Source organism: Gobio gobio, assembly GCF_949357685.1.
Source record: "Gobio gobio genome assembly, chromosome: 4".
Taxonomy (NCBI): Eukaryota; Metazoa; Chordata; class Actinopteri; order Cypriniformes; family Gobionidae; genus Gobio; species Gobio gobio.
In genome coordinates, this window is record NC_137100.1 from 6,222,041 (window position 1) to 6,241,239 (window position 19,199).

At 37.6% G+C, this 19,199-nt stretch overlaps 1 protein-coding gene across 2 annotated transcripts in view; it reads left to right on the forward strand.

Annotated features, from left to right (window-relative positions):
* Window positions 1-19,199, forward strand: part of dlg4a (discs, large homolog 4a) — a 192,361-nt gene that overhangs the window by 120,084 nt on the left and 53,078 nt on the right. For both annotated transcript variants that reach the window (XM_079815479.1, XM_079815480.1), the window contains exons 4-8: window positions 2,704-2,757; window positions 3,665-3,715; window positions 5,036-5,160; window positions 14,763-14,932; window positions 15,342-15,478. In XM_079815479.1, the coding sequence (XP_079671605.1) occupies window positions 2,704-2,757; window positions 3,665-3,715; window positions 5,036-5,160; window positions 14,763-14,932; window positions 15,342-15,478 (537 nt within the window). The remainder of the gene's footprint in view (window positions 1-2,703; window positions 2,758-3,664; window positions 3,716-5,035; window positions 5,161-14,762; window positions 14,933-15,341; window positions 15,479-19,199) is intronic.

Here is a 19,199-nt window from a genome sequence, read left to right on the forward strand (position 1 = left end):
AGTCAAAAGCAAAAGATTAGACCGTACAGAAATTGAAATCTACAGGTAACGCTAATACACACTAAATACACATAGTCACGCAATGCTGATGTTGTTAACATTAACAATTTGAGAACAAAGTATAACAATAATAATAATTTGCACGGTTTGATGTGAAATAAACTAAGCGATCGTTAGATTTAATCACCGCTGGTAGCGCAATCTTTTGTAATGCTTTTTTTCTCAGTTGGTCAGAACAAAAGTGGCAGACATGTTAATTGTTCAGATGGCATTTTCTGGTGAAAACACTTATTTTGGTTATACTTCCAAGATGTAGAATATGTGAATCTAAAGTACAGTATCCACACGGGTGCGGTGACTGACAGCCACACATAATCCTAAAAACATTAGATTCATCCGCGCTGATACACAACCCACGTAAAGATGATAATTCCACAAATAACAGGTTTCAAACAGAGATGGCAACAAAGAGGCAAAACTTACGGACTGCAGCTTTAAACATATTACAAGTTTCAAAAGAAATAAAATTAGTGTATTTTATTGCTTGTCAGTTCATTCAACCATATTTCAAAGACAATAGATTGCAACAGATCCGGAAGTAATTTTCTCCATAGGGAAATTGATCTTGAACTATAACTTATAAAGCTTTAAAGTTTCTTCTGCTGAAGCTGTCAGCTGCATTATTTCAGCTTAATAATCGTGTTTAACAGTGGAATTCCTGGTGAAAAACTACATTACCCATGATGCTGTACAGAAAATTACACCAATCAGAGAGATGAAAAAAGCAACACGCTCCAAGAGCTCTTTAGCTCCGCCCACTCCTATGAAGAACTGCAAATTATGTAAGAGTCAAGATGAGAAATGGGTGAACCAAATATTTAGTAACCATAGCAACTAATTGTCAACTGGCACAAAGGGAACAGGAACTAAACATAGAAGGAAACGCAGGAATAGGGCAAACATAAACATAATCGTGACAGTGACCTTTTATTTCCTTAGAGTATTTTATCTATAATTAGCCTACAGTTTATAAAGATATACTTTTAAGATTTAAAGTACACTGCAAGCGAACATTAAAGCACACTTCTTTTTCACAGTTCGCACACTGGTCTTTGAAGTAGGCTAATATACAAAGGATGTATATGTGTATTGGATTGGACATCGATAAAAACGTTTGCTTAGTTTACATGTTAGGTGTTTAGAGTCAGAACAGTCTAGCCCGCAGCACATGCATGCACACACACACACACACACACTCCTCCCTGTGGCTGCATGGAAACGTTCATCTCTCTCAGATCCATCTCTCCTTCTCTCCACTGGCAGTCTGACCCGTGGGGCAGTGAGCTCTTGAATGAGTTTCTGTCAGCGCGTGTAGTTGAGTGTGTGTTAATGTGATCATGTGGGCGGCTGCTGCGCCCTGTAATAAAAGGCAGTAGTTTGGAACAGAGCTGGAAGGCATAACTGTGTGTGTGTGTGTGTGTGTGCGTCTAATCACATTTATTGGAAAGCAATAGAGGTGCTAGCTGATGTTACAGCTGTAAACTGCTTGTAGTGTGTGAGAGTTGTAATAGAGGGTAGTGCACCTTGTAGTACAGCTTATCATCAGTAGATGTATTTGCTGTTTGCTGTTACATTGTTTCAGTGGAAATGTTTGTGTGCGAGTGTGTGTGTGTGTGTGTGTGTGTGTGTGTGTGTGTGTGTGTGTGTGTGTGTGTGTGTGTGTGTGTGTGTGTGTGTGTGTGTGTGTGTGTGTGTGTGTGTGTGTGTGTGTGTGTGTGTGTGTGTGTGTGTGTGTGTGTGTGTGTGTGTGTGCGTGAATGTGTGCATGTGTGAGTGTGTGTGTATGTAGGTACATGTGTGTGCGTGAATGTGTGTGTGTGTGTATTTGTGTGTGTGTGTGTGTGTGTGTGTGTGTGTGTGTGTGTGTGTGTGTGAGAGAGTGTGCATGTGTGTCTAATCACATTTATTGGAAAGCAATAAAGGTGTGTGTGTATACATTTCAAACAATATGTTACATTATTGTCACATGTTGCATGTCTACTTATCTAGGAAATAAAAAAGAGTTTTGGGTCAGTAAGAGTTTTTTTTTTTTATTTGAAAGAAATTAATAATTTATTCAGGATGCATTACATTGATGAAAACATTTATAATTGTTACAAAAGATTTCTATTTCAAATGTCTCAAAGAATCCAGAAAAAGATGCATCACAGTTTCCTCGAAAATATGAAGCAGCACAACTGTTTTCAACATTGATAAAAGTCATAAATGTTTCTTGAGCAGCAAATCATCATATTAGAATGATTCCTGAAGGATCGTGTGACACTGAAGACTGGAGAAATGAAGCTGAAAATTCAGCTTTGATCACAGGAATAAATTACAGTTTACAATATATTCACATAGAAAACATATTTCAGAATAGTACAGTTTTTACAGTATTTTTGGTCAAATAAATGCAACCTTGGTGAGCAAAAGAGACTTTAAAAGTTTGAAAAACATTACAAGTCTGACTGACCCCAAACATTTGAATGGTAGTACAGTAGGTCATCAAGGAATCGCTTGCATACAGACAATTTGCTTACTGTGCACAGTATAAACTGCTTCCTGCAACACAAGTGCAAGTAGTACCATAATATAGACATTATGTCTAATAAACTTTGTGCTAAACATTCCCTCTCTCTCTCTCTCTCTCTCTTTCTCCTCCAGGCCAACTCTCCACCAGTAGTGGTGAACACAGACACACTGGATGGCTCACCTTATGTAAGTATTATGCAGAGAATGCATATTTTAGTCTTTAGGTCTGGAAATAATTAGTGGTGCAGATATGAAAAGATGCCTCAAACCTAGAACACCCCAGCAACGGCCTTAAAGGGATAGTTCACCCAAAAATGAAAATTCTGTCATGAATTACTTACCCTCATGTCGTTCGACACCCGTAAGACCTCCGTTCATCTTCGGAACACAAATTAAGATATTGTTGTGGAAATCTGATGGCTCAGAAAGGCCTCCATTGGCAGCAATGTAACTTGCACTCTCAAGACCCATAAAAGGTACTAAAGACGTCGTTACAAAGTCCATCTCACTACAGTGGTTCTACAATAACTTTATGAAGCGACGAGAATAGTTTTTCTTAATTTTCATTTTTTTGGGGTGAACTAACCCTTTAAGAATGCCACTCACAACACCTGAGCAACCACCAAAATGCTCAATATAGAAACTGTAGAAAAGTCCTGTAGCGGTAAAAACTGTAGAGGTAGTTTGCATACTTCCATAATTAGCTGAAGCAGCCTGAGAAATACAGCATGATTTGAGCTGAAGAGGAAAACATTTATGATACAACTGTTGTTTTATTGCTCTTTGGAAATGCATTTAAAAAACATAATCTAGACAGAGTTTTGGAAAGATTCCCATTATAGTAACTTTAACGCCAGCAACACTAGCAACGCCAAGGTCATGGGTTCGATTCCCAGGGAAAGCAAGAACTGACAAAAATTAAAAAATTTGTACCTTGAATGCAATGTAAGTCGCTTTGGATAAGCGTCTGCCAAATGCATAAATGTAAATGTAAATGTAAAGTAGACTGGTGCCATATTTGCATTCCTGTAACTGTATACGTGTCTTAATCTTGTCTTAAAGGGACTGACATTGCACATGTGTTGTCTTGTAGGTAAACGGAGCAGAAGGAGAGATTGAATATGAAGAGATTACGTTGGAAAGGGTAATCTTACAGTCCTGTATTACAGCATGATTATTGAACACACTCTGCCTTTTCCATTTTGCCATGGTGTTTTTTATGTTTTCATTATGACGTAATATTTTGTAAGGTTTGTAAGTAAGATTTTAAATATCCTTTGTGAAAAAGAAGTGCACTTAATTGTATTGATTGTGCACTTATAAAGTTTCAAACCTTGAAAGTATCATTTTTGCACTTACAGAGTACAGTTAATATTAATGAAATAAAAGGCCACTTAAGTGTGTACACTTTCTTAACACACTTACGTACAGTTTTAAAAAGTGCACTTTGGAATCATTTCAAATGAAATGTTTCACTTTAAAATACATTTTAAATCATTGTTTTAATAATCTTTAGTCGTGCTTTAACGAAGCGCACTTATTTTGATGTGTCGGCTAACATCAGAGGCGGAGAGTAGTGAAGTATTTCTCAAGTGTCTATACTTTATCAGTGTTTTTCTTTGGAAAACTTCTACTTCACAACATATCCAAAACATAATATTGTACTTTTTACTGCACAATGTTTCATATTGAATATCATTTAATACTTAATTTGATAAAAAAATGTAGGACTTTCTTACTTTTCCTCAACTAAAAGTCAATGTTTTACTTGAGTACAAAATGTTTTAATTGAATTAAGTATTAAAGGTAAAAAAAACAAACAAGTACATATACTTGAAAAATGTACTTGAGTAGAAAGTAAAAATACTTCACTACTGTCCATCTCTAACAAACTAAAGCACACAAATATAAAATACTTGATTATAATTTGAACTGTAGTGTGTTAGTCGATATTACATTACAAATTACAAATACATGACATACAAGTTTCAACAGAAATTATATTAAAGTATATTTTAGGTTAACATTAATGCTTGTCAGTACATTCAGCAGTGTACATTAACTATATTTGCAAAAAAACAATATAAGGAATTATGAAATTACACACAACAATGTACTTTAATGATTCCCTCTGAAGTTCAGCTAATGGCATTTCATATAAATTTAAATTCTAATATATATATGCAATTAACATGCAATTAAGTGTCTCGAAAACATGACATACAGTTCACACTGAATTTTCTGTACTTTCTGTAAAGTATTCTAAAGTTTTCTTCTTTTTCACAAGAGATTCTGTCAAGTAAATAACATGCTTCAGTTTAACAAATTGCTAAAGCTAAATAAATGCATGTAAATACATGTTGGTACCCATAGCAGAGCTTCAATGTATACATATATGAGGGACACAAATGTCTCTTAGTTTGTAGAATGACCCAGTCGCGTGTATGTGTGTGTGTGTGTGCAGGGGAACTCGGGGCTAGGCTTCAGTATCGCCGGAGGGACTGATAACCCTCATGTAGGAGACGACCCCAGCATCTTCATCACCAAGATCATTCCAGGAGGAGCCGCTGCACAAGACGGGAGACTCAGGTAACACTCATACTGTGTGTAGTTTGCATATACAGTGGCCCCAAAATGGTTGTATTCGCTTAAATCATATTTACACATGTATGATGAATGATATTGCAATACGTAACACGTATTAATATACGTAATACGTGTCTTCAAAAGCCTTTGGATTGTTTAGTTGGGGTTTAAAACACACTTAAAATCAGTCGCTGCAAGCGGAGTGATACAAACGGTGAACCGGTTCCAGCGCTGATACTGGGGGAATATCGCACAGTTGAAAAAGGCTCTCAGCCAATCAGATTTGAGAACCATTTTCTTATGATAACACATTGACCTCCATATTTTACAGTATGGAGTTTTATGTTTATAGTTTTATGGTCACTGTATGTGTATATGGACATGAATGCTCACATTCGTAATCATGTACTCACAGTTAAATATCTCTGTGGATGTACTTGTGATGCATTGTTAATGGGACCAGCTGGGGTTCCTGCTAACAAATGCAGTTTTACCCCAGAGCATGGCAGCACATCCCCACTCACACACACACACACACACAATTGCACACAAATTCACTCTCACTGCAGGAGAAATTAAGCAGACAGAAATAGCACAGAGGCGAGAAAGAGAGAGATGCAGAAATAGAAGTTTGAGTAGTAACTCTAGATGTAGCACTTTCTTAAAGTTCACCCAAAAAAGAAAATTCGGTCATTATTTCCTCACATCATTTCAGTGATCCAATTAACACAGCAGTGTGAATGACGGCTCACTGGAGGTGAGGACTGTCAGTGAATAATGACTGGTTTCGGTCCGTTCATAAGGGTTTATAGCGACATGTGGGTTAGTTAATGACGAGAGAACTATCACATCCACACAGCTTGAGGCAAACACACGCACACACACACTGTCAAACCTGATGGACTGTCAGCTGTTTAATGCTGTCCTCTCCTCTTCCCGGCGGACAGTCGGGTTCATTACTGATGTGCTGGGACCAAACGGACTGTAGCTTGGAAAGACAGAAACATTTTTGCCCCCTCAGTGTGATTTTACAGTTGAATGAGAATACTCTCTATTTTTCAGTTAAAGTTTTTGTAAATATATTTTTGTAGATCTTCATTCTCATGAAGCATTCGAGTATTTGCATAGTACAGGCAAATGAATTATTTAAATGTTATTTAAATTATAATCAAATAATTACATGCATTTACTCATCTCACTTGCACAAAATAAAAAAAGTTAATGAGTTTTACTCAGTTGTTTTTCATAAAAACAGAGAAATGCAAACTCAGAATATTACACAAACCAGTAATAATTAAATGATAAATAACTCTTTATGTATTTAATCTCACTTTATTAGCCATACAGACATGAATTTTCCTTCAGCCAGAAGGAAATTTTCACTTGTTGTGTGAAAGGGCCATTACATTTGCCAAAAATATTTTTATTTTTAAATTATTAATAAACAAACAAGGCTGGAAACAAGAAAAAGTTTTACGCATTACATTCCATAAAAACGAACTAAGTAATGCAATTAGTTACTTTCTTCGGGAGAAACTCAATATTGTAACACATTACTTTTAAAAGTAACTTTCCCCAACAATGTTGATTCATTTAATTAATTAAATTAACAAAATAAAATTTTGCACATCAGTATTTGTTGAGAAAATCCCCAAATGAAGATAATATAAAGACATTGCATTATTGTAAAATTGTACAATTCAACATTCACAATTCACATTTCCTTTTTTATTTCACAGAAAAAGGAAACTAATATGTTTTAAGTAACACATATTTGTAATATTTACAGAATAATGAAATGCTAAAAATGCTATAGTAAAAACATGTTAGTTACCTTAGCATATACAGTGAAAATCGGTTGATTTAACATTAAACATTATATGTAATTTTTGTTTTAAAATACTGTCAAATTAGTTTTTTTGCAAGTAAAAACTATGAATTGCCATATAATTAATAGTGAAAAACAGTAAAAGGACATTCACAGACGTCCCTGCATGACATCACATATGATTATGATCAGTGTTGGGGAAAGTTACTTACTTGTAATGCATTACAATATTGCGTTACTAAAAAGTAATGTGTTACTTTTGCGTTACTTTTTCTCACCTGGGCTGGGCTTGTTGTTTTTTTGTTTTTTTTTTATAACAAAAAATTATATATTTGGCCAAATGTAAAGACCCTTTCACACCAAAATTGAAAGAATAAGCCTCAGGCTGAAGAGAATATTCCCATTTAATAATTGTTTAATCGACATGTCATCCTCAATAAACCCATCTCCGGCGTGATGACTCCGATCTTTTGAATATTCCGATATAATATGACCTCTGACCTGTAAAGCTGTCAGAATAATAATTATACGCTGTTTGTTAATTGGCCAGAGGAGAACTGGCACCCCGACTGAGCCTGGTTTCTCCCGGGGTTTATTTTTCTCCTTTGTGTCGCCTTCGGCTTGGCCTGCTCAGTTGGGACACAAAATGTGCAACTAAATATCCAAATAAATTTAATTACTAAACTAAATTAAAACATCAACTCAATAACTGATCTGCCCACATTGTCACTGTATGATAATTGAAATGAGCTAGATGACTCCAGAGCGGCTGTACAGCCGAATAAAATTCTGTTGCATTATTTTCCTGTTTAACACCGTGAAGCTGCTTTGAAACAATCTGCATTGTAAAAAACACTATATAAATTAAGTTGACTTGACTTGACTTGACTTGAAGGAAATATCCATTCTGGATAATGGAAGAATAGGACGCAGGAGAAAAAAGTTTAACACTTCACCAATAAAACAAAAAAATCTAAAGTCATTTTTTCGGCAGCAAGAAATTGGTCAATATGTGAGATTAAATGCATAAAAATATTTGTTTTATTTAACACATTTAATTATTGGAGGTTTGCAATGCATCGTATTCTGAAGTTGCATTTGATGGATTTTATAAATGTTTACAGAATTTTTTTGTGCGAGTGAGATTAATAAATGCATGCTCACATTTAGTCTAAAACTACAATAACCCTCAAGTTTACACACAATGCACTTATGATTGTCTCAACATTGGGACAAGTGAACGGTCAGTCAATAAATGGGAAAACAAAGTAACTTGCAATACTCGTTTGAAAAAGTGACTCAGATATTTATTTTCAGATATACTTTACTAGTTACTTGAAAAAGTAATCTGATTACGTAACTTGAGTTACTTGTAATGCGTTACCCCCAACACTGATTAGCAGGGTTGCCAACTCTCACGCATTTGGCGTGAGACACACGCTTTCAGTCTCAGTCTCACTGTCTCACTCTGCCCAACCTAATCTCACGCCAAATTGCCAAACCTGCTTTTGATATTAAACAAAGTCTAAGCTTTACATTTTTAAAAAAGGTTTAATACGAAATTCAAACAATAATAAATATCGTTTTAGCGCACTTAATGAGGCATAACAGTTAAAGCCAGAGCCGTTGAAAAAAAGAGTTGTGACATGCTCTCATCTCACAGCGACGCGCGCGGTCACATGGTTCACAAGCTCTCAATACTTCGAAACAAACCAGCGCTGTGTCAATACATTTGAATGGCTTAAGCGGCGTTAAACAGATTCACTATACAGACATTTGCAGCAAGTTTTGGTAAACAGTACAGCATAGTGTGCATTGATTAATACGTCAACCATATTCACAGGATTGTTTTATTATGGAGAGTGATGGAGATCCAACATTAATGTTAATGTTTTTCTTGTATTTAGCCCTCAGGTATTCCTTACTAATTGCTCACACTCATACTCATTGGTGGTCAAATGTGACCATACACCTGAACTATTTTTCAATTAAATAAATGTTCTATATTTTAGTTCAATAATATTCATTGAATATTTTGAGGAGATCTTTTGGTACTAAATACTATTTGTGCAATAGTTATTGTCAATTAATGACCACTTCAAATATTTTTCTTTTCTTATTTATATTACAATTAGTGTAGTAATTAAGGTTAAAATAGAGAATTCCAATTCAAAGAGGCAAATTAGAGTCATTTTGTGGCTAGAAAAATAATAATTTTCATTTGTAATGCCATTACCCACTAGGTGCCTGTATGGCTCTAATAAATATACATGTATCTAATCTAGTTGCTCAAAAAAGTATTGCAGATCATAACTACTTACTTTTGGGGCGGCTGTGGCTCAGTGGTTCATGTAGGTTGTCTACAAACCAGAAGGTTTGTGGTTCAATCCCCGGTTTCACCTGACCAAGTGTCCATGAGCAAAACACCTAACCCCAGCTGCTCCCAATGAGATGGATGGCGCCTTTGGTGTATGGGTGAATGTGAGGCAATGTGTAAAGCGCTTTGGATGGCCATGGGTCTGTTGAAAGCGCTATATAAATGCAGTCCATTTACCATTTGTTTTTAGGTTTTGCAACCCTATACTGGGGGCATAGCATTGCCCTCTGGCAACGGACAGTTTTCTTAAGCCCTATTTCCAATACATGTTTCTTTAAATAATTGCAACCAAACAAAATGGTCAGATAATTATTATAGAACATTAATAATTCATTTGAAGGCGGGACTTCCTTTTCTGACATGTGGTCACAGGAGCACATGGTGTGAGAAGAAGGTAAAATGATTTGCTTTAGTAATCTCATTTAACATGACATTAACTGTAAATCATATATATATATATATATGTGTGCATGAAGGTGTAGAAAAGCATTTTGTCAGGTTTTATTCCCTTTTTTTTATTTAGCATGTCCAGAAATTGACAGACGTGGCTTTCTTGAAGGGCAAAATCCGTTTTTTTAATTCAATATTTTTCCTGCACTGATGTTTACAGGAAAATGGATGCAGGGACATTTTATGGTATACTCTAAAAAAAAAAAAGGTTCTATATGGCACCAAAAATGGTTCTTGGCTCGTAATCATAGGGGAACCTTTTTTAGTGCTATATAGCACCAACTTTTGGTGCTTCAGTGGTTCTTCAGCAGAAAATTGTACAGCTGTGGTATTTGTATAGGTTTAGCTCAATTTAGGTTTAGCTGTATATTTGTATTTTAGCTCAAAAATGGGTTGAATACATGCGGTTCTGTGTAATTAAATATCATTGTGTGGACAACTTAAAGAGAGGAATTAGATATAGTATGCTATTACTTTATCATACATTTACATGAGCAGACAGATAGCATTTAAGTCATTGCTTATAGTAACTCATCAGGAGCAAAATCTGGCCTAAGTAAATTCCCGCATGCAGCTTTGATGTGTCTATAAGCTAACATTACAGTAACTTTTCTTTAACAGAGTAGAAAAGGAAGAAGAGGATATGTCTTTCACGTTTTACTTGTTAACATCTTGGTTTCTTGACTGGTTGTTGACGTAAGTGTAGCTCTAGATGTGAGTGCAAAGATTTTGCAAACGCAAGTTACAAATCCCCTGGGGGCTAAGCCCCCCCCTGTCTTCCAATCCTAGTGACGTACCTGCAATAACCCCTGAAGAAAATAGGATTTCAGAAAGTGAAGATATTGGAGGAAAGGAGGGCAATTCCATCAATGTCACAATTTGAGTCAATAGCTACAGAACTCCTGGCCTTCAGATTAGCTCAAGGACAGTGTGTAGAGCTTCATGGAATGGGTTTCCATGGCCGAGCAGCTCATCCAAGCCCTACATCACCAAGTGCAAAGCAAAGCGGCGGATGCAGTGGGGTAATAAAGCACGCCACCACTGGACCCTAGAGCAGTGGAGACGTGTTCTCTGGAGTGACCAATCACGCTTCTCTGATAATCCCATGGACGAGTCTGGTTTTGGCGGTTTGGGTTTGCCAAGTGTAAAGTTTGGTGGAGGGGGGTTGTTTTTCAGGGGTTGGGGTTGGGCTTGGTCCCTCAGTTCCAGTGAAAGGAACTCTTAATGCTTCAGCATACCAAGACATTTTGGACAATTTCATGCTCCCAACTTTGTGGGAACAGTTTGGGGACGGCCCCTTCCTGTTTCAGCATGACTGTGCACCAGTGCACAAAGCAGGTCCATAAAGACATGGATGAGCGATCAGTGCCTGACCTCTCAAATGCGCTTCTAAATTCCCATAAACACACTCCTAAACCTTGTGGAAAGCCTTCCCAGAAGAGTTGAAGCTGTTATAGCTGGAAAGCGTGGGCCAACTCCATATTTAACCCTAAGAAAGGGATGCCATTAAAGTTCATGTGCATGTAAAGGCAGGCGTCTCAAAACTTTTGGCAGTATAGTGTATTTGAAGTAGCCAAATGCCATAATGAAATATTTGAAACACATTTTCCACTGAAAAGAGTGCCGGTTCCCTCTTGATTTTCCTAATAAATGTTAAGACAATATTAGATTTTTCTCTGTGATTTACTACCTATACTGCATAGCGCTGCTAAGAGGGGGGGTTGATTTTTAGTTTTTTATTATTTTGTTAATCTTAAATCTTTCAGAAAATGAGATTAAATATTTTTTTTTCTCTTTAAACTCGTTAATAAATTACACCCCAATCCCCATAACCCCCATACCACCTTTGGGGTATTGTTTCTTACAAATGCCATGACCTTATCAGACAGACCTCCAGCCCATTTATCAGTTGCTTTAGAGCTCAGTACGTGGAGATGTTGTTGTAGTCCATGTAGAGCTGACAAAACTGACAGAAAATAAAATGAAGCATCTATTCAGTTTTTCTATTTTCTTACTTGGTGGTCAGTATTAATTAGTGCGCTTAATTATGAATATTTATGAGCAGATATTTCCTGAAATATCTATTGAAAGACACTCTCTCTCTCTCTCTCTCTCTCTCTGTTTATATTTCTGGATGACAGCACAGCAGCATTTGCACTTCTGAAAGCTAAGGAATATGTGTGGTGTTTTGTTGAGTTGTCAGTTTCAATGAAATGTCTTTTGTCAGATGGTGTTGAGCTCTGAGAAGAATGCTTGAGAAAAGAGCAGTACTGTACTTTAGTCACCTGCGCCGCTATAAATACCAATGTGGTTTATTGAATTGAAGATTTTTTTCAAGTTTGCATGTTTTATTTTTGTGTCACATTTGATACACGAGGCTTCTATGGCTCATATAATCTGATATAGTGAGAATATGGAGCTCATACTCAAGGAGGAAAAAACAGCTCAATATTATTCAGACTTAGGAAAAACGTGAAATTTGGTGCAGTTGCTGATATAATGCAAAACTTGACCACAAAAAAAGACAATGTATCAAAATACATTTACTCCATTAAACATTTAAACAGCCTCTGAATGATTTCAGTTTTCAGCAGAAAGACAAAATATTCTGAAACCGATAAACCATCCAATAACATTATCTTTGATGTGGAGGAAAAGCAGCATGCAGGGAGAAATTGAAAACAGAACGTGTTTATTATACATTGAGAAGTCTGACACGTGGGAGAGGGAACGCTTCTGACAGGCAGCCAGTGGACGTGGTTATTGCCTGATGTCGATAATCTCAAAATGACCAAATTTCAGCCAATTTATTAAATGCATTTCTATTGCCTCAGTGTGCAGCATTAGTAAGTCTCTAAAATGCACTATATATTTGCTGGGTGGTTGTTTTCTGTAAGGAATAAAATCTTTCAACACAGTTAAACTTAAACAATATAGTATGCAAATAACATCCTGGAAGTTGTCCTGTATGCCAATGTTGCCATGTCTAAACTAAAAAAAAAATTGTAAAAGCGTAATATTTCATTTTATAATATGCTAATTGAGTGCATTAGTGCCCACATCGTTTTTTTAGCTGTGTTGTTTCAGAAGTATTTTTTCCACAGGGACTTTTACAAATGTCTTAAAGTGTTATAACCATGAACCAAACCAACCAGCTACACAGAGAATCACAAGCTTTATTTTGAAGCAAAAAAGTACCTGAAAATCGGACAAAAGGTAAAAACGGCAAAGGTACAAGACTGTGTACTTAACGGCTCTGGTGAGGGAAAGAACTACAACCCATAAATTAAAAATGGAGAACTAAAAATATTATACATTTGATATAGTTGGTGATAATATATATATATATATATATATATTATTAATATTATTATTATTATTAATATTTTTTTTTTTTACAGGCACACACAACTGGTCAAAAGTTTGGAAACATTAAGGTCTTTTTGTGTTTTTCAAAAAGTAGTCTATTAATCTTGCCATGGCTGCATTTATTTAATCAAAAATTCAGTAAAAACAGTAATATTGTGGGTAACACTTTATTTTGATAGTCCACTTTAGACATTCTACTAACTATAAGTAACTTTGCAACTACATGTCAACTAACTGTCATTAGAGTATTTGTAGACTGTCTGATTAATATTTACTAAAACTTTATTTTGTTGGTCCCCCAACAGACATTCTACTGACTATAAGTAACTTGGCAACTACAATTTCAACTTATTCTACTAACCCGAACCCTAACACCTAACCATAACCTACCAGTCTACTGACAGTCATATAATACTCTAATGACAGTTAGTTGACATGTAGTTGCAAAGTTACTTATAGTTAGTAGAAGTCGACTATCGAAATAAAGTGTAACCATACTGGTAAATATTATTACAATTTGCAGTATTATTACAACTGGTTTCTGTTGTAATATATTGGAAAATATAATTTATTCCTGTGATCAAAGCTGAAAGCTGAATTTTCATCATCATTACTCCAGTCTTCAGTGTCACATGATCCTTCAGAAATCATTCTAGAAATATTTCTTATTATTATCAATGTTGAAAAGAGTTTTAGCTGCATACATTTTATTTTGGAAATCATGATACACTGCCATTCAAACGTTTGGGGTAAGTCATACTTTTATTTAGCAAAGGCACATTAAATTGATTAAAAAAGACAGTAAAGACATTTGTGAAGTTAATAAATATTACAAAAAGTTATAATAAATGCTGTTCTTTTGAACTTTCTATTCATCAAAGAATCCTGAAAAAAGTTTCCACAAAAATATCAGGCAGCACAACTGATTAATATTAGAAATAATAAGAAATGTTTCTAGAATGACTTCTGAAGGATCATGTGATCATGAGCAGACACTGAAGACTGTATGTAATGATGCTGAAAATTCTCTGATTTACATCTTTGATTACAGGAATAAATTACATTTTTACAATATATTATCACAGAAACCAGTTAATTTATATTGTAATAATATTTCACAGTATTACTGTTTTTCTTGTATTTTGGATCAAATGAATGCAGCCATGGTGAGATTAAGAGACTACGTTAATGTTTCCAAACTTTTGAGCTTTTTTTCAAGGTTTTTTTTTGGCACAATTTGCTCACCGTTGATTCTCTGATTGGTCTAATTTTCTGTTCAGCATCATGGGTAATTCAACATGATTATTTTAAAAATAAGAAATAATTCAGCTGACGGCCTTCAACAGAAGCAATACCATCGATTAACAACCTCGTAGCTCGCGGTAGGGCTGTCTTTAAAGGTTTATAAGATATCTTTAAAAATCGATTGGAGAAAATGAATGGAGTTTTGTGACAGCTGTCAGTTCAAATACTCATTTATGGCCCTGCTCTAGCAGCTTCTGACACGTGTCAGTTCTGATTTCTGATGGGAAAACTACCTTAATAACGTCTTTTTTCCTTTCCTCTCCCCATTTCTCTCAGAGTAAATGACAGTATTCTGTTTGTGAATGACGTTGATGTTCGGGAGGTGACCCACAGTCAGGCAGTGGAGGCCCTCAAGGAGGCGGGCGCTATCGTCAGACTCTATGTGTTGCGCAGGAAACCCATCGCTGAGAAAGTCACCGAACTCAAGCTCATCAAAGGGCCAAAAGGTATGGACTTGTGTTATAATAATAAAACGTACTTGAGTATTAAAAATGCACTATGCAATTTTGTTACTGCATCTTTGGTTTGCCAACACAACAGTAATCTTGGACGCTGTTCTGGGGTGAATGCAGCGTCACACCAAAGTAAACGTTTTCTTTAGCAGATACTCTATTTATGGGTCTACATTTATCCATTTAGCAGACGCTTTTATCCAAAGCAACTTGCAAATGAGGAACACAACAGAGAGATTCATCTTAAGCAGGCAATAACACAAGAAGTGCTAGCAATACAAAGAATATTTATCACCAATTATTAAGTTCTGCTACTGTCAAAAAAGAGTCTGAATTGTACTTAGTGCATCTTTTTATAAAAAATGAACTGAAAGTTTTCTTGCACCTTGCATTTCTCTCTCAGGGCTAGGCTTTAGTATAGCGGGTGGTGTCGGTAACCAGCACATCCCCGGCGACAACAGCATTTATGTCACAAAGATCATTGAGGGAGGAGCGGCTCATAAGGACGGACGACTACAGATTGGTGACAAGATACTGGCGGTAAGACGACATATATACATCACTGACGAGGACTAATACGAATGTGTAAAGATACTCAGGAGTATTGCTTTAAGTCAGTGTTTCCCAACCACTGTGCTGGGCACAGTAGTTATCAAAATGATCAAATTCCAAAAATGAAGTAGAAATAAATGCTACAAATAAGAAAATATCATGACGCTGTCGGGCCGAAACTTTGTATCTCTATATTTCATCTTTGTTCCATAAAATTAAAACTATTGGTCATCCTTTGCGTATGTATGTGGGCTTTACATATATTTTACCAATAAAAAGCATTTACATAAGGTTGTGACTAAACCATTGGCTCCTCAAACTGTCAGTCAAATCTCATAACTCCACCCGCCTTCCTTTAGAATGTGCCACGCACAGTTTGGAGATCTGCTTGTTTGTTTGTATGCGAGAGTAAATAAAGAACTGCTGTTTGAGTAAGTACAGCGTTTTCTTTACTCAAGAAACACTATGTCCATAAAGGCCAACGTTTTTTGTATTTGAAGAGTGGAGAATAGTCTTAAGCCCTATTCGGACGGTAATTGTTATTCATGTGGACGTCCGTAAAAATGCATTAGCATTCCACCTCAGTGATAAAACTTGTGTATTCAGATGGCGATTTATTCACGGTGGAGGAGCACGTTTTGTGATCCTGGGCACCTGGGAACGGCTGCCCACGTGGTCAATAACATGATCTTATGCTGTAAATAAAATGTCATATGCTTGGAATAATAGGAAAATAATATCCTAATTATCATTGAATAAGTCTGTTTAAAAATAGGAAGATATATAGACGCACATTATAGTTCAAAAGGTTTTCTTTCTTGTATTTTATCTCAAAATAAAGGATTTCATTTTATTCCACATGGGAATGAGCGGAAATAAGTGAAAACAGCCTCTTATTTACATGAGGTAAACATAATGCTGTGGTTATTTTAACATATATAATTGCTGGCGTAATAACGGACAATTTCAAATGTTTACGTGCTTTTTTTCTCTTTCTCTTTTGAGCGGTGATGAAATATATTGCTCTTATAAGTACCTGCCAGCATTTCAGTAATAAAAGCATAAAATGCATCCAAATTACAGTGAAGGGCAGCCGTACGGTGCTCTGCAGGGGTCAAAAAGGATATAAACAGTGAATTTTGAAGTGATATATTCTTGAAAACTCAGAGATGTGGATTCGGACGGCAATGAAATTACCACACTACTTTGGTGTTTGTCTAAAAACAGTAGGTAATTCGCCCTGGGATTTTTACGTGGGTGGTGGGAGAAAAACACTGACATTCTGGATTCAGACGGCAATAAAATCACTGACTAGCCCCTGTCAATGATGAAAATACCTTAAAACCCCACGAGAAACAATTACCGTCCGAATAGGGCTTAAGTCTGGTATTTGCCGTCAAGTTGAAGCAAATCTAGGCTACTGTTTTAAAGTGCTTTCTGGTAACCGATGTTGATTTCAAGTCACCAAAACAAACACGCCCTATTTTGATAGCTCCGCCCCACACATACGTAGCCCAGGCAATGACTATGGCGGAATCTGCTGTGCCACCCAGCCAAGGGTATAATGTCATCAATAAGTGAAAGCAATGCGTGTTACTATGGTAATCCAGGTCAAATATTCAGTGGAAAAGTCATCCCTTCCATCCCAAAAACACAAACACAATGAACAACTCGATAGCACGAGCACAACAGTCCAATTAACAAACATATTACAATTATGACAATATTAGAGGGTTATATCGATCACGAAAAGAGGAACCAAAGGAAACACTTGGGGTTACTTGACAGTAACCCTGTTCCCTGATAAAGCGGAACGAGATGCTGCATAAGCTTATGCAAATGGGAAATATCTTTGACATAACCAGCTGTGAAAATAGTGTGAAAACACGTCAATGAAATTGACCCGGAGGTATTTATAGCCTCGGTCGGTGACGTCATAGGCGCACCTGCTGCACGAGGCTATAAATAGATGAGCTTCAGCTGGAGCAAACCAGATCTTCTTTGTTTGAAGACCAGTCCTGAAGCATCATCAGCACGGCCTAGCAATGCAGCATCTCGTTCCGCTTTATCAGGGAACAGGGTTACAGTCAAGTAACCCCAAGTGTTCCCTTTCAAAAGCTACACTCAATGCTGCATAAGCTTATGCAAATGGGAACGAGAATACCCACGCCGCCGTGCTTGATGGTGCCTGGACCCCTTACGGTTGTGTAGGTGTGCACAAGAACGCAAGAAGCCTCAGGCATTAGCCTGTGATGTCGACTCAAGGACATGAGAGCCCAGAGTGGCATGAGCATGCAAGCTATAAAGTCTTAAGAATGTGTGCGGAGAGGACCAACGTGCCGCATCACAAACACTTTGTAAGGGAGCACCCCTTGCTAACGCAGTAGAAGAGGCGACTCCCCTGGTGGAGTGAGCCCTTAATCCTATAGGTGAAGCTTGACCGCGCACCTCATAGGCAAGAGCAGTAGCATCCCTGACCCAATGTGACATTGTTTGATGGTGGCAGAACCTCTGTTACTGCCCCCATGGCAAACAAACAGTTGCTCTGACTTACGCCACTGGCTAGTGCGGTGGACGTAGGCCTGAAGAGCATGGACTGGACACAGTCTATGAAGTTTCTCCTGATCCGGCGTTGTGAACGGCAGAGGGCAGAAGGTTTCAAGAGTGACAGGATATACAGTCGACAAAGGAACCTTAGGCAGGTAGTCAGGGTGGGGATGCAAAATCACTTTCACCAAACCTGGGGCAAAGTCTAAGCAGGATGGCGATATTGACAGAACCTGCATGTCCCCAATTCTTTTCAGAGAAGTTATAGCCATAAGAAAAACCATCTTTAGAGTCAGAAGTTTGTCAGATGCTGATTCTAGAGGTTCAAAGGGGTCTCAACCAGACCCTCGAGGGCTAAAACTAAGTCCCATGAAGGGATCTTGGCTCTTAATGGAGGCCACAACTGCCTGGCACAACAAAGTGAGCAGGCAGAAGATGCCTCCCAAGCGGCACCCCATCCACCAGGGCATGGCAAGCCAAAAGAGCGGCCACATAAACCCTGAGAGTGGAGGGGCAAGCTAATGTTTCAAAGGGGGTCTCAACCAGACCCTCGAGGACTAAAGCTAAGTCCCATGAAGGGATCTTTGTTCTAACAGGTGGCCTCAACCGCCTACCCCACGAATGAAGCGAGCGAGTAGAGGATGTCTCCCGAGCGGCACCCCATCCACCAAGGCGTGGCAAGCCGAAAGAGCGGCCACATGAACCCTGAGAGTGGAGGGGCAGGTGCCTGATGACAACTTTTCTTGCAGAAAATCCAGAACTGAAGTTACCTGGCAGTTGACTGAATCTACATTGTGTCGTACACCACCTTTCAAAGACACCCCATTTATTAGCATAAACTTTCTGAGTGGAGGAAGCTCTAGCACTTAGGATGGTCTCAATAACTGCAGGCGAAAGCCCCGTGTCCCTCAGTTGGTGCCCTTCAGGGGCCAAACATGAAGGTTCCACAGGTCGGGCCTGGAATGGAATATTGTGCCCTCTGCCTGAGACAGAAGGTCCCTCCTCGCCGGAATCGCCCAAGGCGAGCCGTTGAGGAGAGACACTATCTCCGAGAACCAAACCCTGTTCGACCAACGCAGCGCTATCGATAAGAAGCAAGACCCTTGTTGGTGAACCTCGGCTAGAACTCCCAGGAGCAGAGCGACTGGAAGGAGGGCATACA